The following is a 21,408-nucleotide window of genomic DNA, read 5'->3' as shown; positions in this document are numbered from 1 at the left end:
TCTAGGCCGCCTTCATGAAGACAGGTCAACTTGGTGTGGAGGTGACAAATGACCTTTTTGACTCAAAAATAATTATTTTGACACGATTAAAAAGACCAAGAAAAGTCTAATAAAAATGATAATGACTCTATTGACTCAAGAAAAAACCTAAATGCTTTTAATGGAGGCTTTGACCTAGAAATCATTGACCCGGGCATGAAACTCATGCTTTAATAAGTAATTTTCTTTAATAAAAAAAATTATTTTGACAAATACAATTATGAAGACTAACGCTAGTTACATTCTTCAACATTGGCATAGTTCCCTAGCCATAGCATCTCAAGGGTACAACATAACTATTGTTAATAATGAGAACCATGCAATCAACTAGTTTACCATGTGTCTACTCCAAAATTGGCTTTCCCATAACAAATAGAATTATCTTGATGAACATAAACAAGTAAGTTAAATGCATAAAAGTAACCAGTTTTGAGAACTGCACTTATAACTAAAAAGGAGAGCTCCATTGGTGCAAATAGCATCCCAAAATATTTGCTTTATAAGAAAAAAACACAAGATTTTGACATTCCCAAGTTTGAACGACAAAATTAAATTCATTAGACATCTTTAAAAAAGTAAGAAAGATTTTGACATTCCCAAGTTTGAAAGACGAATTTAAATTCATTAAACATGTTTAAAAGCATGAAATTCAATTGCAATGAAAAACAACATAACATTCTTGCAAACAAGTTCATTAGCTATAAATTCAAAATGCTACCTTTATTTGTCCTATCAACTTAATCAACTTAATCATTGGCTTGTATTCAAACCATATTCACATACATTGCAATTCCAAAACAAATCTAATTAGATAGGGAAAAGGCATTCACTGAGGCATCACCTCTTAAAAAAGATATTGGATGATTGCATCAAGAGAAACGAGGTGCATTCAACAATTTTATATGTAATGCAAAACTAAAAATATATTTATAACAAATTGAATGTGAACTAAATAATAGTCATTCACAAATCTTTATATATAGAAAATAACACAAAATGAAATCATATCATTCCATATGGAATGATAAAGGAAGAATTTGAGATGATTCTGTTTGGCACTATTCATGGCCAACTTTATTAGCACAAAATATCAAACGGTAAGCTGCATGATATATATATATATATATATATATATTTATTAGCACAAAATATCAAAAGGTAAGCTGCAAGATATATCATGCAGCGTACCGTTTGATATTTTGTGCTAATAAAAATTGGCCATGAATAGTGCCAAACAGAATCATCTCAAATTCTTCTTTTATCATTTCATATGGAATTGTATGATTTCATTTTTAGTATATAAATATATATATATGAGAGAATAGATCTATTTTAATAGAAAGGAAGAGATTTGCATTAAAATAGATTTATGCTGGTTGTAGTTATCATCCCTGAAGAACAAAGCAGCATCTTCTGACTTCTAAAAGGCTGAAACTTACCTGGGAATCTTCTGGTTCATGATATTTTGGACCGTTAAATACTATCAAACCAATGGCCATCCTTTGATAAACTCACTCTATTCCTTTCTGGAGTTTTAAAAAGAACCACGCAGATGTGTGTGTTAATTCATCTTCAACAAGTATATAGCCTCAACCAATGATTTGAAACAAGGCAAAGCTAAGGTAAATATTTTAAGAAACAATTCATAAATTGCAAAAGACGATTTATAGAAACATATCATGAAACATAAAAGTACAAAATGATATCAAATCCATAAGACACTTTAGATGTAAAAAACACTTGAGTACATTACTTTTGGATGAACGAGTGACCAGCACATTGTATTGATTGGGTGATCTCATCGTCAAAATCACCAATCCCTCATCACAAATGAGATATATAACCAATAAGAATTTGCATTTTGTACAGATGTTCTCCTCAATACACTATGCTTGGTAAAACATTTGTATCTGCTGCCTAAGGTATATGGTCACATCATCCAAGACTCAGATCTAATAACAAACAATGAAGCAATGAACCACTGATGCCATACTGATACAAGGCCCTCACTTTTTTGAAGTCTTTTGTTTCTTCGCAGATGTCTTTTTGGCTCCTTTCTTGCCTGGTTTTCCTGCAGGTCTAGACTTCCTTTTTGTTCCAGCCTGCAAAATTATCATTAAGCCATAATTAATGTGCATAAACAAACAATTGGAAAAATAGTCAAAAAGAGAAACCCATGCAAAAAGACAATTCATTCTATAAACAAAGCCTTTGAAAATTTCAATGAACTTGTCAATCCATGTCCTAAACCTATAACTGGGCAGGATAGCAAATAACATGCTAGCAGTGTGTCTCCAATTAGACTCCCTATGCACAGGGAACCTAAAGTCTGAGATAAAGTACCTGCATCTCTATAAAGATTATTATTCTCAGAATAGAAATTGTTGCATCATTACTTTTCCAAGGGAAAAAAATTGTCCTTGCTAACTACACTATGTTTATGCTAAACTTTAGTGAGAAAAGAATGGCACAATGCCCAACTGTTGATACCTGAATTATATATTATAATAAAGGGAAAAAACAAAAACAAAAAACATAAAAAAATTAAGAATTCAACCTACTATATGACATTTGAAGTGTGATGAATGTTGTTCCATAAGTTTTCTTCCATAGAATGCCCGTCACAAACGTCATAATCATCACGTTCTTATATCTTTCAATTCATCAAGTGGTTGCAACCAGGTGATTTGACTAAACTAACTGATCTTGCAAAATTGTTTGCGTTTTGCTTGGCTAGCTTCAATCTTGAAATGTGATTAAATTCAACCAATAGCTTTAGGATGCCATGAGATGACCAGCATTGAAATACCAACTAAACAATTTTCTTCGGTCTTAAATACTGTTAGAATAAATCAATGGTTTTAAAATAGTATGATTAAACCAGCCTTTAAGTAATACCAACTAAATTATTTCATTCCAGCTAAGTCACCTGACACGGGGACATGGGACAGGAAGGACACGAGGATTCGAGTGTCTAACACGGGCACGTTGACCACCCGGAACAGGTTACGTTAGGACACATTATATATTATTTTATTAAAATATATATATATATATATATATATATATATATATATATATGGATATTAAAAATTAGACATTTTTTACACAAATTCTCATTCATGATACAAATTCATTCATTCAAACATAGATCTTCATCTAGATGTAAGTTTTACAAAATAACATATGCATACAAATACAATTGTGACATATTCATCAATGATCCAATACAAGAAAGACAAGACACTGTAGTTTTCTCATTAAGTCATCAAAATCAAAATGTGTTGCATAGGTAGTCTCAATGCCAATGGAAAATATAAATAGAAAATACAAAACAACTACAAGCCTCAAGGCAGTGAGTAGCTCATGAGTCATCATCAATCATTATCATCAAAATCAGCATCACTGTCATCATCATGGTCACCACTGCTCTCCTCTGTTGCATCCTCCTCCTCTGTATCCGATGTCATCGCTGCATTTGCTGGCGTGGAGGATGACCCCTCTATAGTTTCACCATCATCAAAAGTGACAGACTCTAGCACTACCTCATTAAGGTCCAAGTTGGCCAGTGCCAAGTCAACACTATTGTCCAAACCCATATCATCAAGAAAGACATTCCACATCTTTGTCTTTCCCTTCAACCACTCATCCCTTTGCCTGTAAATAAGACAAAGGTTGGTGCGCACATACACCATTGTCTCTGCGCTGGACTGCTCAGGCCTATTCTTCTTGACACTATATACAAATTCCCATATGTGCTCCAATTCCTCTCGCAACAAGAGGAATGAAGTCACCTGAGAGATGAGCATCATGACTAACTAGAGGAGAGCTTGTTGCCACATGAGTTTCCCACCAAGAATAGGGTTTCTTAGCCCCCTTGTCTCTAATCACATTGTTGGGTCCCTATAATACTAGTGATTACCCCATTACTATTGTAGTTATAACCCTTATTAATATTGTTGTGCTCCTATTGCCCCCATATTGTTATTATTGTGCCCCATAGTATCCCTCTATTGTTATTTTTGTGGCTTTATATTATTATTGTTAGGTCGGCTGGATTATATTGTGACTCCTTAGACTCCTATATATAGAAAGGAGATTTTGTCATTTGAATCATCCAAGAATTGTTCATTTATGTAATGTAAAGGAGGTTGCCCCCTCGAAGAGGCTGAATTCTAAGGCGTTGATCTATCTTTTCTATCTTTTCTTGAGCTAGTTTCATAACATTTGGTATCAGAGCTTTGGATTCTAGGGTTTCGCTACTCCAAACAGGTCATCGTGGCATTTTCGCTATAACTTTTTTCTGCGATGTTTCAGAAGTTGCAAAAAAAACCCATTTGAGAAGAAATCGCGCTGAACCTCGGGTCCGAATTTCAGAGCTTTTCGCGCTATATTTGTGGAGATATGATCTAAGGAAGTTGGTCTTTTTGCAAACTCCTTAATTACATTCCAAACAGGTGACCTGGGAAAAATCGTCATAACTTTCTCTCTGGGGATCGGATTGCAATTTCGTAAGAAGGTACAGAAAGAGGACGGACTGTAGTTTCTTGTATGCATTTTTCAGATCCAAAGGTTGAAACAGTGACTCATGGCACGTCGTACAAGTTCGCTCTACTGAACTAGTCTATAATCAAGTCATTGTGGGAGATTTCGCATAACTCTTCCTTGGAGAATCCAATTTGGGTCAGATTTGTGGCATTGGAAAGAGGACGCAGAAGGCTACTACACGTTGCAATTTCAGAACTGGAGGATCTGAAATTACAGAGATACATCAGATTCAATATCAGGCTTCTACAAAGTGAAAAAAGTGTGTAGTTTTTTATTTTTTTTTTAATTTTTGTGTAAGCTTGGTTTAAAGGAATTCAAAGGGCATAGTAAAGCATTATTATCGGTAACTGATGCCCCGAGGAAAGAAAATGCAAACACCTAGTAAGGAACCTGAAAGCTCTAGCATGACTCATGAAGAAGAGGAAGAAATGCTACATGATATATCAAAATTACAAGAACAAGTGCAACAAATGTCACGCTCACAAAAGCTAACAGAATCTAAGATAAATGGCGTGGAATCTAAGATAAAGGGCATGGAAGCTAAGATGGATGATTTGAAGACAGATTTGAAGAGAGACATGGCAGATTTGAAGACAGATTTGAAGAGAGACATGGCAGATTTGAAGACAGATTTCACAAATTTTCTACAAGAAATACTTACTAATGGTGAAAAGGTTGTAAAGGAAAATCATGATGTGAACAAAAGAAATGTTAATCATGATTCCATAGACTCTAATGTTGGATCGAAGACCCACCATATCCCAAAAATCGATATGAGGAAGTTTGAGGGCAAGGATCCCGCCACATGGATATTACAGATGGAGCAATTCTTCGATCTCAATAATGTGCAAAACACACAAAAGGTACATATGGCAACTTTATATTTGGAACCAAATCAGTTTGTATGGTATCAATGGCTTTGCTCTCGTAAACAATTTATCACTTGGGCAATTTTTACGGAAGAACTGATAGCACATTATGAGGATACAAAAAGCAACATTTTTTTTAGCCAATTGATAAGTCTCAAACAAAAGGGTTCAATAACGGAGCACATTGAGGAATTCCAAAAATTGAACATAAGGGTAAAAGATATTCCAGAGGAGCATAGAATTGATGTGTTCATAGGGTCTTTAAAGGATAATATCCAACATGATGTTCGCCTTTAGGAACCTGATTCATTAGAGAAGGCATTCAGGTTAGCAAGAAAAATGGAAAGCAAAATTATGGCAACTAGGAAGCATACCACTCACAACTATAAAGACGGAAGTGTTGTTGCCCCTAGTCTTCCACAACCTATAAGGTTGACACCACAACAATTGAAAGAAAAAAGAGCAAAAGGGCTTTGTTACAGTTGTGATAGCAAATACACTAAAGGTCATAAGTGTGATGAGAAGAAATTATTCTACATAGATTGTGAAGAGGAAGAAGAAAAGGAGCAAGAAAGGTCAAAAGAAGAGGATATACTCCAGGAACAAAGCCTAGATGAAGAACAAATAAATCCGACCATATCTTGTAATGCATTGGCGGGAATTACCACTCCTCAAACCATCAAGATAGAAGGACAAATCAAGAAGAAAAAGGTAATAGTGTTGATTGATTCAGGAAGCACCCACAATTTTATTCATTGTAAGGTAGCAAAAGAATTGAATTGCTTCCTATATCCAGCACCAGAGTGTCAAGTGATGATTGCAAATGGAGGAACAATAAATTGCTCTGGAAAGTGCCATAATATCAAGCTATCCATGGGAGACAAGTGATGATTGCAAATGGAGGAACAATAAATTGCTCTGGAAAGTGCCATAACATCAAGCTATCCATGGGAGAATATGTATTGACTAGCCCAATGCTTTCCATTCCAATGGGAGGTGTTGATGTTGTTCTAGGAGTCCAATGGCTACAATCCTTGGGTACAATAGCTTTTAATTTTCAAGAACTTTTCATCAAATTTTCTACGGAAGGAAAGGAAGTTGAATTAAGGGGTATTGCAGGGAAACTAGGAAAGATAATCAGCTCTAATGGTATGACAAAGCTTCTAAAAAAGGAGCAAAGAGGTGTAATTGCACAATTATGTTCGCTAGATGTTTCCACATCGGAATCATCTATTTCTCCAGATCTCCAAAAAGTCCTGGACAATCATTCCAAGGTATTTGAGACTCCCAAAGGTCTCCCACCTATGCGTAATCATGATCATGCTATTCATCTGATTCCAGGAAGTGTTCCTCCAAACATCAGGCCGTACAGATATCCCTATGTCCAAAAGAGTGAAATTGAGCATACGGTTGCAGAAATGCTAGAGGCTGGTATAATTCAACCGAGTCAAAGTTCTTTCTCTGCTCCAGTAGTATTGGTGCACAAGGAGGATGAATCATGGCGCATGTGTCCGGATTATAGGGAGCTCAACAAGCTCACTATCAAAGATAAGTTCCCCATTCCTGTCATTGATGAATTACTGGATGAATTGCATGGATCAATTTACTTCACCAAGTTGGATCTTTGTTCAGGATATCATCAAATCAGAATGAAGACTGAAGACATTCCGAAAACAGCATTTAGAACTCATGAGGGTCATTATGAATTTTTGGTCATGCCCTTTGGCCTTACTAATGCACCTTCAACATTTCAAGGTTTGATGAATTCAATTTTCAAACCATTCCTTAGAAAATTTGTGTTAGTAGTTTTTGATGATATACTAATCTACAGCAAGTCTTGGAAGGATCATGTTGAACATGTTGACAGGGTGCTACAACCATTGGAGGAGAAACAATTATATGCAAAAAGATCCAAATGTTTCTTTGGAGTCCAGGAGGTGGAATATCTGGGTCATATTGTATCTCATGAAGGAGTTAAGGTAGACCCTAACAAAATTAAAACCATTAAGGAATGGAAAATCCCCACATCCATAAAGCATCTGCGAGGATTTCTTGGGTTGACAGGGTATTATCGCAAGTTTGTTAAGAATTATGGGAGAATAGCAACACCTCTAACAACATTATAGAAGAAAGATGCATTTTCATGGACTCTGGAAGCAACAAAGGCCTTTGAACATCTTAAAGAGGCAATGTGCCAAGCACCGGTTTTAGCTACACCGGACTTCACAAAAACCTTTATTGTGGAATGTGATGCTTCACGAAATGGAATTGGTGATGTTCTAATGCAAGATGAAAGACCCATTGCTTTTGAAAGTCGTCCAATCAAGGGAAAGTTTTTAAGCAAAGCTATTTATGAGAATGAAATGTTGGCAATACTCCATGCACTTAAGAAATGGCGACCCTACCTAATGGGAAGACACTTCAAGGTAAAAACAGATCATGATAGCCTTAAATACTTTTTAGAACAAAGATTATCCTCTGAAGAGCAACAAAAGTGGGTCACAAAGATGTTGGGTTATGACTTTGAAATCATCCACAAAAAAGGGAAGCAAAATGTGGTGGCAGATGCACTCTCAAGAAAGGATGAGGATGTGGAAGCATTGTTGTGCGCCATTTCTATTATCCAACCAGATTGGATAAACGAAGCAAGGGAGGAATGGAAGAATAACGAAGAAGTGTGGGCACTTATTCGAAAGTTACAACAAGATTCCAGTATGTCTGATACATGTAGCTGGAAAAATGATTCGTTATCGTACAAAGATCGCTTATACCTCTGTAAGAATTCCCAGCTAAAACAAAAGATTCTTATGGAATTGCACGCTTCTCCCTTAGGAGGGCACTTAGGATTTTTAAAAACTTACCACAGGGTTAAGAAGGAATTTTTTTGGGATGGTCTTAAATCAGATATTCAAAAGTTTGTGGCGGAATGTTTGGTTTGCCAACAAAATAAAGTTGAAACAATTAAGACACAGGGTCTATTACAACCTTTATCCATTCCAAGCCAACGTTGGGAGGAGGTTTCAATGGATTTTATCACAGGTTTACCCAAGTCTGAGGGAAAGAGTGTCATCATGGTGGTAGTTGACAGAGTTACCAAGTATGCACACTTTTGTGCATTATCACATCCATTTAAAGCCAGTACAGTTTCTACTGCATTTATGGAAACAATTCAAAAGCTACATGGAAACCCAAAGATTATTGTAAGTGACAGAGATCCCATTTTCACTGGAAATTTTTGGACAGAATTATTTTCTTGTCTTGGTACTCAGTTAGCTCATAACTCATCTTATCATCCTCAATCTGATGGGCAAACTGAGATAGTAAACAAATGTTTGGAAGGATATCTTTGTTGCTTTGTATCTGATAAACAGACACAATGGGTCAAATGGTTGCCTCTGGCTGATTGGTGGTATAACACTTCCTTCCATACAGCAACAAAAATGACCCCATTTATGGCACTTTATGGGTATCAACCACCATCCATCACATCATATTTAAGAGAAAATTCTAAGGTTCAGGCAGTGGAACATCACATCGAACATCAACAACAAGTCCTCCAACTCTTAAAAGATAACCTCGTGTTGGCACAGAATAGAATGAAACAACAAGCAGATCAACATCGCAGTGAACGAAGTTTTGATGTAGGTGATTGGGTATTCCTACGGCTACAACCATATAAGCAAATGTCCCTCAAGCAAGCTAAGAAGGATAATAAACTATCACCAAAGTATTATGGTCCGTACAAGGTGTTGCAGACCCAATTGGTCCCAGTTTTCTGGGACCAATTGGAGCTTCCTGCAGCTTCTCGATTGCACCCAGTTTTCCATGTTTCATGTTTAAAAAATGTTATAGGCGACAAGCTCCCAGTTCAAACAATATTGCCAAAACTTGACGAGGAAGGAAAAATTATATTGGAACCGGAAGCAGTCACAGAAACAAGAACTCGCAGCTACGAAATCGATCAATTTCAGAGTACCTTATCAAGTGGAAGAACTTATCCGCTGAAGATTCCACATGGGAGGATGAGAATTTTATGCAGAAATATCCACAACTACTCAAGCGTTGAGGACAACACTTTTTTGAAGGAGAGGGCCATGTTGGGTCCCTATAATACTAGTGATTACCCCATTACTATTGTAGTTATACCCCTTATTAATATTGTTGTGCCCCTATTGCCCCCATATTGTTATTACTGTGCCCCATATAATCCCTCTATTGTTATTTTTGTGGCTTTATATTATTATTGTTAGGTCAGCTGGATTATATTGTGACTCCTTAGACTCCTATATATAGAAAGGAGGTTTTGTCATTTGAATCATCCAAGAATTGTTCATTTATGTAATGTAAAGGAGGTTGCCCCCTCGAAGAGGCTGAATTCTAAGGCGTTGATCTATCTTTTCTATCTTTTCTTGAGTTGGTTTCATAACACACATCATATCCTGCAAATCGACCAGTGCCAGTGGAAAACTCTGCAAAGGCATCCTCCACCTCATCAAGGGATGCTCTATCCTGAAAAATCCGCCTCAATGCATCCTTCCTCCCCTGTGAAATTTCACCATCCATGTGAGGAGGGAATCTGCGGGAAGGTCCACCATTCAGCCACTCATGGTTGTAGTATTTTGGGTTCAATGAGTGAGCCAAACAATGCAAAGGTGTGCAATTCTTGTCCCATCTACTGACAAGAATATCCTGTATGGTGGTGAAGAAGGCCTTTGATGATGTCTCATACTCGGGGCACTCACTTTGTAAAATAATGCTCCTCATAGACTCAATCACGGAATCCCATCCCTCATAAACCTCTCTTATGCTGGGTTGGTCTATATCTGCAAATCGTAGCAAAGAAATAATAGGGCCCGTGATCTTAATAAGTAGATCTACCCTCTTCCACCAAGCATCATTTAACATTGTGTCCTTCACTCTTTTTGAGGTTGCTTGATATGTCTTTCTCCAAAAAGACAAAACTTTGAAATAACCATGGCCCCAAGAGCGGTCTTGACCTCCCTCAACTTCTTGAACATGATGAATGCAGAGGCAAAGTGTGTATCTGCAATCTTCAACAATGATACATTGGTGTACTCCTTGTAGATTGTGAGGGCATTGTATGATTTTGTACAAAGTTGTGGATATGTCATGCATCCTCAATAATACTTCCAATCTAAAGCACATCAAAAGAAATAGATTTAAGTGCTAAATTCAAGGAATGGACAATGCAAGGTGTCCAGAATACTTGTGGATATTTAGCTTCCACAATCATGCCAGCAACCTTGCAAACATGTGAATTATCTGTAATGATCTGCACATAAGAATCAACACCTACACCTTCAATAACTTTAATGAACAACTCGCCCATATATCGTGCATCCTCGTAATGTCCAAGTGCATCCACTGATTTCAAGAAAACTGGACCATTCAAGGAAGAGACCATGAAGTTGATGAGTGGGTAGCATGTTGGATCTATCCATCCATCAGAAACAATACTAACCCCAGATGTTGGCCATGTTGATTTAATAGGCTCAAGAATTTTGTCCACCTCTTTCTTTTCCTTAGTCAATAATGTGGTTCTAAGCTTCTCTATCCCAGGAGGCACATACCCTGATGGAGCCCCTTGAGTTAGAGCTCGACACATCTCAATAAATAAAGGTCAGTGTGCAACATTAAAGGATACGAAGTTATGATAGAAAAAGAATGCAATGGTGAGATCAAGCTCTTCCCGTTCCTCTTTCTGAAAAACATTGTCCATTGGACCAAGTGCCACTGCCTTTTCTTTGTTGCTTGTCCCCAACCAAAACACTCAAATGGAAATGTGTTGCTGCTTTTCCTCGAGAATGGAAGGGGATCATCATTCTTGGGTTTTTCGGATGTTGTTGCCACCTTTGTCGTACCAACATTGGCCTCTTTTTCCATTTCTTTCCACTTAGCTAAAAACACCCGTGTACATGTTGCAATTCCACAACCTGGTAAAGCCAACAAATGAGATTTCACATGGTAATATGTGCTCATGAAATGATTGTTGCGATAGCTGCATCTCCAAGCAACATTGCCTCCTCCCTTCAACTTGTTGCCTGACCCTTGCTCTATTATGACATACTTCCACAAGGGATATTTGTTATCTTGAGCCTGTTGTCTTCCCTCAACATTTGAAGTTGTTGTTGCAGCCCCACTTTCAATAGAGGGAACACTTGTAGACCCTAAAGAAATTGGAATATGAGGGGCATCTCCAACGGGGACATTCTTCCCCTTCCTTTGCCCCTTCCCTGCTACCCTTGATTGAGTCATGAACGTTGTAAAATATAAAGAAAAAATGCACAAACTTGTAAAAAGAATGCACATGCAAACTGCTATAATAAAAATGCAAAAAAATAGAAACAAAATGCACTTACCTGTTAATTGAATCGCCTCCAAAATGGTCCCAAACTCTTTGCTATTTGCTCCCACACACTCACAGCAAGATAGCCACTCAAAAGTGAAGGTGAAATGGTCCCAAAACGCCCTTTATGGGTCGCGCGACACGTTGTTCAAGGGGACACGTGTCCCAGAATTGGGACACAACAAACCCAATTGGGACACCATCGAACATGATCAGAGGACACGTGTCCGACCGAATCATGTCTGATTCACCCGATTCAGGGCATGCAAAGGGGTAAGGGTCGAATCCGGTTTCTTAGCATTCCATGGTTATTCTAACTCTAGCAAAACTTGTATGCCTTTAGAAGTGTTGAGAAATCTAAAGGGCTGCAACTAAGATGATTTCTCTTCAACTTGATAACTGCTTGTGGTGTACTTTTAATTTTCTTAATTATTACCTTCTCTTATTATGTTGTTGTTCTTATCATCAAACAACTACCATAACAAGAAGATCAATAATACACAAAAACACAGGATGTAGGTTGCAAGCCAGGGCCAAAACCTCTCCCCACTTGAAAGGAAAACCCGCAAATCTCTTTTCTTCATACAGATTCTTCAAATGACGAATTCCAAAACCTTTATACCAAGACCAATACCCTTCCAAGACCAAGTTAGACCTTCTTGATGATGTGCTTCCTCTGTCCAAGTCAAACACAGTCAAATCTCTTCCAATTGCACAACATCGACCCCCAGCTATAGAATTTCGGCCTCTACTGCGCATCTGAAATTTTCAGCTCTTGCAACAGTTACTGCTTCACCAGGTGTGATCAATTTCCGGCTTCCAAGGCTTCCTTTGACCTTCGATTCGGTTTCTCCTTCTTCTAGAGCTTGTAGGTGACCTAATAGACCTTCCTTCAACCTTCTTTCTGTAATTTCCTCAACTTCGAAAGGGCAAAATTCCTAGTTCCACTCAGCAATCAGCAGCGGAAATTGTTAGAGGACACGGTTAATTCTGGGACCATTTCCACCACTTAAGTTCACAATATATTTTTGGGTTTTGTTGAGCTGGTGGAGTAGTACCTGTAGCTAATTTCTCAAAAATTCTGGAACGGTTTGGAGGGCTAAATCAGTGGTTCTTTTCCAACAGCAACAACGGTTTTTCTAGGTGGACACAGATTTGGTAGTAGAGCCATTTCCAGCGTTTGGGTACCATCATATTCACCTAAGATCTTTCCTTGCTTGCTATAGCAAGCCCAAGTTTCTCTTATCCAAATCATTGTACTCATAATTTATTATATTAATACAAAGGTTCAGATTTTTTGCCCCATTTCAGTGTTTATTTGTGTATGGTTGTGCATGCTCGAAATTTATTGTTGTAGCTAGTTATTTGTTTCTATTATCGACTGTATTTTTCCATTTGGAACATTACATGGTTAGTGGGGATTTTCAGTGGCCTGAGGAAGCATGATGGCCAATTTACCATTTTCCCACATTAAAAAGATATCTTAATAGAGGGAAATGTGCTCAATGACTAAAATAAAATTAAATAGGAGCTTCTAGAGGGGTCCATCAGATCTATAAAAAGAGGAGGAGGCCATTAGAGGACATCTTGGATTTGATCTTTCTTCTTGTATGAGAGCTTTGAGAACCTGGTTCTCTACTTCATTTGTAGCCCCAGGACGAAAACCCTCGAATGATTCAGTTAGATTAGGCAAAACCCATCTCCCCTTGGTGAATTCATCCAGAATTCACAGGAGAGCCTAGTAGCTGCATCTCAGTTCAGTTTTGGAGGGTCAACTTCAGCATTGGAGCAGATTATTTTTGGAGACCAGATTATCTATCTCAGCTATTTCAGTTATATCATCATGTACACTCTTTCCAGTTATTTATTATAATGCAAGTCGAGGTTATTTATGTTCATCATATTATTGAATTGCATGCACTCTATTGTTTATTTTTTACATGACAATTTTCTGTTAAATGAATGGTAATTTTATGGAGAAATTCTAGTTAAGTTAGATTTCAGCAAAATTAGTCAAATATCTCATTTGGGATATTATAACTTATCCATTAGATGACACCATTCAAAGCTCTATATGGTTATGATGCACCGTCCTTTATTGACATAATTTTTGGAGATAGCAAAGCACCCATTGCCAAAGATTGGATACAAGAGAGTCAAGACATTCCCAGGGTACTCGAGGAAAACATGCAGGTTGCTCAAAATTGGTAGACGATGTATGCAAACTAGCATCAAATGGAACATAGCTTTGAGGTAGGAGACCTCATTTTCTTGCGATTATAGCCCTATAGGCAACATACACTCAAGAAGAGAGACACAGGGTTTTATGGGCATTACAAAGTTCTCCGGAAGGTTGGCAAAGTGGCATACAAGCTAGAACTACCAAGTGATAGTAAAATCCATAACATATTCCATGTGTCGTGCCTCAAGAAGGCTGTGGGACAGCAGGTCACCACCTCTATTGAATTCCCACCATTAGACGAAGAAGGACAACTAGAATTGATTCCAGAGACAATCATGGTCATGCGGGAAAAGAAGTTAAGAGGAAGAGTAATTCAACATTGTAATAACTCAACATGATTCAACGTTGTAATAAATTGTGGGCCCCTCCCGCAAAAGATTTGAGCTCCTAAGACGAAGCGTGAAGTAGTTCGTAAAGTTCCGTAACAAATTTGATTTCCCACGGCCAACATTACAAAGTCGTGGTACAAGTCCCGTAATAAATCTGAGATCCTGCAATAGTCGGATTCTGAATAGCGTAGGGCACAACCGGAAGAGAGTTCAGCATAATTATAATATGGTTTTTGTATGTTTGTGGTTAGGATTTGATCAAGAGTAATTCGTTATGTGAATTCAGTAATGTTAAAATCTCGAAACTAGGGTACCAAATCATTGGATCTAATACAGTTGGTTAAATTATGGATATTGGCATTGTTGTTAAACAAACATTAATTCACTGATTAAATGTTGACATTACATGAATTTGTATGAATCTATTCCACTATTATGTGATTTATGGTTGAAGATTATAATATACATTGTTTTGTTTGATTATGTAAGTAGTTGAAGATATTCATCATCAAAAATTAAAGTACCCCAAGAAACCCTAGGGCATAATTAACCTGGTTCATTACAATTTCCCTATTGTTATATGGTTTGGCATTTGTAAATCTACCTATAATTGAAACCCTAACTTAAAATAGTTGTTTCATAGTTTATTGGGGTTGGTGGAAAGTGTATTTGAAGTTTTTTGAACATTTGTATATCTTATCTTAGCCTTCAATGCTTTGTCAGTACCTTTTTCCATAACCATTAAGCTCTTATCACCCCTAAGCCTTCCTTTATTGAAGATCATACTAGGTGATGTTTGCAACAACCATAGAGAATCATTTGCCTTAGGAAAACTAAGTCATCTAACCTCTAAACCTTTCCAAGGAAACCTCACTCGTGGGGATAACATACAATGACAAAACAATGAGAGAGACCATTGAGGTGACAGTGATGGTTGATCTCTTTGTTTCTCGAAGACCTAGGTTGCCTAGTGAGGCTTTGTAGTAGTTTGCTAGATTTTGCAATAACAAGACTCTAGTTTCTAAAGCATGACTAATGGAGATAACCTCAAGTATATGGTATTCTATGGAATATACTAGACGCCCAAAGTGCTAGAGGTCAGAACTGAAGTACTTTTGTGCTTCCTTCTACTTACATTGAAATGGTAGGCAATCAAAATTGTTAGCCTCAACTAATGTGTTGACTAACCCATAGTTTTGAAAAGCAATTGAGTCAAGTCAAACTCAATCAACTCAACTAAGTTGACTAGGGACTACTTCGACTCGGACTTTAGCTCAATTCAATGGGCTAGTTTGGTACTGTAGAAATCGAGCCAAAGCATGACTCAGTTTGTTCGGTACCAAACCAGCCCTACTCTTTTGAGTAGATCCAGAGACTCACCCGCACGGCCTCCACCTTGAAATTTTCAATTTTTTAAAGAAAAAATAATTGAAGAAACAATATGAAAGGTGACAACTGAAGATTCAAGAAACTGTGTTTCAAGTTTCAACTCTAAAGAGCATTTGAACCTCTCAGCTTTTTCTTTCCTAGATATGGCATGGGATTCATAACAATCATATTACACTGGATATGTATCCCAGTCATATCCATAACGGATACAACATACAACATACCTGAGAACTTTGGCTAATGAATCTTGTAACTTAGCTCGAAGGCTTTTGATGACAATTCTTTTGCCAATCCTTTTTCTTTCAATTATGAATTAAGTAATGAGATGAATGGAAACTACAATGTTGTACATAACAAGTGTTGTTTGCTTGACCTTCCTTGGAACTTGAAATTTATTAGTCAGTAGTTCCAGTTCCTACCCTCTCACTGCATTGAAGTTTGAACATTTTTGTGCCAAACTGACATAAACTGGAATTTGGTACCCTATTTGTGGCCTTCACAATTTTTTCATTTTCTTTATTCGCCCTTACATGGTATATACATGAGAAAATCAGCAACTTTGAATATTTTCTCTCTAACTGATTGAAATCCTTAAATATTTTTTTATTGAAATTCAACTATTTTGTTTAATTTTTAGCAGACCGAGTCATAGAAATCAGATCGGTCCAATTCAATCCAAGCTTGAGTCAGAGTCCCAGTTGACACTTGACTGATTCCAAATCCATGTCCGAATAGTCCAAATTTAAAAACTATAGATTAACCATATATGTACTAAGCACTAAGGGGAATCCTCATTTTGTCAATTAAGTAGCAAGAGATGGCCCCAGTCAACTTTCAAGAAGGAAATTTTTTCAAAACAAAAACATTGAAGTTAGAAACAATCAAAAAACTTCCAGAAATGTCTCCCAAACCATTGCTCTTTAAGAACGTTTATGGGTGGTCTCTTGGACATTCATAAGAAATCACTACAATTTTCAGGTATTTCCAACTTTCAAAATACGCAGGAACACAGAAATTTTAGTTTACAAAATTTATAAAAAATCCCTAAAATAATCATTAAAAAAGGACAAAAAATATATATATAGCTCTGTGATAGATTATTTATATTGATGAATTGTAGACAGGTCAGTAAAAAGTTAAACATTTAGGGCTCCTCCATATTATGTGATTTAGGGTATCTGGCCATGTCGGAACAAAATGACCTTCAAAGATCTGGATTTTACTCCATCCCAGGTGGCCCACATATTCAGGCATGCTGGAAATGGAAATTGGTCTTCATTAAGGAAAACCCTGTTCAAACATTAAGGAGCCAGAAATTGATTTTGAGCACGCTTGGGGGTATTTTGATAGGGCCTGTCAGGGTGTTCCAGGTTTGTGTGGGGTTGGAGTGATCTTGTTTCTGAATCAGCAGCATCTTTTCAAACTAAAGTTGGTAGCATGACCAGGTACTAATAATCGAGCAGAGCTATTTGCTATGTGGCTTTTACTGAAGGCAATTGTAGACAAGGAGTCAAAAGATTGCGAGTGTTCAAAGATTCAAAGCTGATGGAGGATTGTGAAAACCAGAACTGTAGACTAAAGAACCTGTTGCTTGAGCCTTTATGAATCAGTTCTGGCAGGCCAAGAAGACTTTTGAAACTGTTTCCTTTTCTCATGTCTATAGTGTTGGAGAATGTAACTAGTTTCAGTCTTCATAATTTGTACCATTGTGTATTTTATGTAAAAAAGAAAAAGAAAGAAAAAGAAAAAAATTTACTATTATTTTCTAGATAAGCATGTTCTTCGTGCTTTTAGGTTTTTGAGTCAGAGTTGAAGTCCTATTTTGGACCTGATGTAAAAGAAAAAGGAAAATAAATTTTTAAATGTAAATTTTGGGACAGAAACCCCACTAGATGCCAAGTCGGCCTACATGTCAAGTCAGCCTTGCCCCAGTGGACATGTCTATTCAAACCCCTCTGAACTATATAAAAAGAGGATGGATGGAGCTCATTCAGACACACACTTGGATGATTTTGGTCTGAAATATCGCAGAGAAGGAAATCAAAGAAGTGGAGGACAAAGTCTAGGGAAAAAGGATCTCTTCTTGGAGCTAGGGTTTGTGGAAGATCTGTCTTGGTTTTCCTCTTGTTGTTGATCTCTTGCTGATGAATCTACTAGAAGGAAGGAAGGTTTGACTCAAATGTTATCAGAACCGGACCAGAACCGGCTGGTCCAGAAATTTTTGGCCCAATACCAGTCTGAACCAGGCCTCCAAACCGGAATAGGTCGTTCAATACCAAACCGGCCTATTCCACCGAACTGGCAGGTTGGAGACCGATTAAATGCGATTTGTACCTTTCCGGGTCAGCATAAAAATTTGCCTATATTTTTTATTTTTTTATTTTTCATTTGGTTAGTCTCTTCTAATTCTCCCCTAGGTGAGCCTAAAATTCAAGCCTATGGTCCTATTATTGCTACGCAATTCATGGTAATGTTAAATTCTTAAAGTAAAATACTAAAATGACATTCATCCTGAGTCATTTCATGGTAATGTTAAAAATTTAAGTAAAAGAAAATGAAAATTTAAGGAGAATGTCACTTTTACTTAAATTTTTAACATTACCATGAAATGACTCAGGTTGTTTGAGAGTAGTTCCAACCTCATTGGATTTCATACAAAGAAAGTAGAATTTTAGATTTCACTCAAAATCCAAACTTAAAAATTTTCAAGATTTTAAGATTGCAGGGATTGCACTGTTTCCATTGGATTTTGTCATGTATGAGGGTAAGGAACTAGTATTTAATAAAGAGCACTAATCCCTCTATGTACTTTGATGTTAGTGGCATTGGTTGTCGAACTCCTCTATCATGTCTCTATTAAAAATATACCCATCACTCACATAAAATATTGACTTAAAATGCTATGTTTTTTCTATCTTATTTTAATGCTTAGAAAGTTATATTGATGACGAAGATCCCAATATAGGCAATGATTTTTATGATATATAAGTATTTGTTGTAGCATGATTTTTTTGGATGCTAGAGGCCATCTAGGTACTATTTGTTGATTTATTTTCATTTCAGGAATGGATTGCACTCAATGCTATTTTGGTTATGTGCACCCTTACATGTTATATAAATGAGAATGTTTGCTCATTTGCATATTGTTGTCGCACAGAATGTCTAGGCACCACGACAATGGCTCAGATCGGGGGTTGTCACCCTGATTCCCAATCTCTCCGTTTAAGTTGTCTCCCTACAGCAGGCTAAGGGGGGTAGACCCTATGGAAAAATGGAATGAAGAAGAACTAGTTGGGAACCAACCAGTTCGGGAGACACAGTGAAGCGATCAAGTACTTGATTAAGATTTAGCAAGACTTATAGGATTTATTTAGATTTTAAATGATTGATACCAGTGCCTTATGGAGTCAACGATGTTGCTAGGGAAATTAAGACCAAGTAGTCGATTAGTGACTGCTGCTTAGATGAATGACTATCTTATATGAAATGCAAATCCTAAAACTAATGTGAGATACAAGAATCTTGGTTAATTTTAGTTAAATGCCTACTTAAATGTGAATCCTTCGATCCTTTTTTTGTTGAGCCTGATTTCGTAGTAATTGCAAAAAAGAAGATAAGGCAAAGCACACTAAGGTGTGATTAACGATACCTCTCCTAAAAATCTAACATACTCGGTGCCTCCGGCGCTGCAGAGAGTTGTGGCTCTAACGACTGCAAGGTCACCGTTTTAAGTACTATTAAACGCAGGGTTCTCAAGCAAAGATGGATGGATACCTATCTCTCTATCGACCAAGCTTATGCTTGGAAGTAAATTTTAATTTATGCAAAGCTAACTTATATGCAAATGCACCAATGATGGGATGAAGTTCGACTCAAGGATTAGAAACACTTGTGTCGCAAAAGCCCTCAATCACCAAAATTAATGTTTGTTTTATGGATGAAGACTTTAAAATAAACCCCTAAAAATATTATAATTAAACCACAAGCTTATTTCAAATCTTTCTTATACAAGAGAACAAAAACTTCTTTGCAATTTAATATCAATGTAAACATATGTTCACAATACTCAGCTTAGGAAACAAAGATATGCGATCTATTATAATTCCACGATAGAGCACTTTAACAATTACTTGAAGATATTCGCAATATATCTAACATGTAACACACATCAAATAATTCAAGCAATGACAATCAATTTCGATAGTTGCAAAGTATTCTAGCAATTAAATTTCTAGATATCCAAATACTTTAAAAAAACATGAAATTTAAATGCTAATCACTTTCAATCCTAGAATTAAAATGATTTATGCTTAGTGACCCAAATCTAGGATATTTTACCACTTTCCTATAGTTAATCTTTAGATGCAAAAAATTTAAGTGCGTTTAACTATAGAGAAATGAAAAATGTTAATACCACAAAAGTTTTCTTTAGATTTTTCCCTTAGCCCCGGAAAGACACCAAGAAGAAATTTTAAATTGACAATTTAATTAGTTCTTAGGAAAAAATTTTGAAGTGCTAAGTTTTCTGAAGCAAGACTAATGTGGCAAATAAAAAAAAAATTAATGTGACCCAAAAATGAAAATCAAAAGTACTTAGTTAGATTTAAATTTTTATGGGCAATGAACCACATTAAAATGTGAAAGTTTAAGTTCTTTGATTTAATTTATTTGCAAATTCAAAGTCACAAAAGTAAAAATTTTATGATTTTCTTAATTTTCTAAATTAAGTTTTAGAAAAATTTTAAATGAAAATCAAACTAAAAAAATAAAAAATAAAAGAAACGAAATCGAAAAAAAAAAAAAAAAAAATTCATAAGAAACTTAAACAAAACAGAAAAATGAAAATCGAAAACCAATCTAACGTAACAAAGAATGAGACTCGATTCTAAAAGAAACAAAGCTTTGAACTAACCCTAAAAGAAATACGAATGAAAATAAAAACAAAGAGATCGACGTGCTGGGTTGTGTGTGCGTTTGTGCAGGTTTGCGGCAGCAAAAATGGGATGGAAGGGCAGCGTGATGGAGCAGAACGGAGTAGAGGGAGATGGACTGCTCAGATCTATGTGTCAGTGAAGAGGCGGATAAGAGTTCGCAGGCAGAGCAGCGAGGTTGAGGGATGAGTGTTTTTTGCATGTCAGTGACGATGGCGTAGGGAGCTAAGATGCAGTGAAGGAAGAAAAATAAACCAGGCCGCGAAAGGATGAGGAGCGATGAGTGGCCAAGAAGCAGATCGAGGGCAACGTTTGAGGGATGGACGATGCAGGTTAGAGGACTGCGGATAGGGAGCGAAAGGAATGGAGTAGTTCGACAACGGGAGAGAGGACGCGGACAGGGATGAGGGTGGTAGCAGCAAGGAATGTGTGATCTGGGTGGCCGCCGGCAAAGAAGAGATTGAACAGCAAAGAGAAGGACGCAGGTAGCAGGGAGCTTGAAATCCGAAAATTCCATAAACCCTCAAAATGCAGACAATATGAATATTTCGAAAAAAAATTTGGAAGGGAAAAAATAATGCAGCCCCAAAGGAGGCTCAATTCGGCAGCAAATAGAAAACTGGTAGCCCAAAAAAATTAAGAAATTTTACAAAAAAAGTTGTTTAAAAATTCCTTTTTTAGAAAATTGGAAACC

General features: G+C 36.8%; 1 protein-coding gene across 2 annotated transcripts in view; it reads right to left on the bottom strand.

The window, feature by feature from the left end:
- Positions 1–1,744: 1,744 nt before the first annotated feature.
- The window catches only part of BIN4 (double-stranded DNA binding protein), a 320,378-nt gene continuing 300,714 nt past the window's right edge, over positions 1,745–21,408 (bottom strand). For both annotated transcript variants that reach the window (XM_089420488.1, XM_089420489.1), the window contains exon 11: positions 1,745–2,141. In XM_089420488.1, the coding sequence (XP_089276614.1) occupies positions 2,046–2,141 (96 nt within the window). In that variant the 3' untranslated portion in view covers positions 1,745–2,045. The remainder of the gene's footprint in view (positions 2,142–21,408) is intronic.

The sequence above is a fragment of the Pinus tabuliformis genome, chromosome 4_1 (assembly GCF_031772625.1).
Source record: "Pinus tabuliformis cultivar Carrire ecotype Pingquan chromosome 4_1, CPIR1, whole genome shotgun sequence".
Lineage (NCBI taxonomy): Eukaryota > Viridiplantae > Streptophyta > Pinopsida > Pinales > Pinaceae > Pinus > Pinus tabuliformis.
The sequence above is the reverse complement of the archived record's forward strand: the minus strand, read 5'-3'. Positions and strand labels throughout refer to the sequence as shown.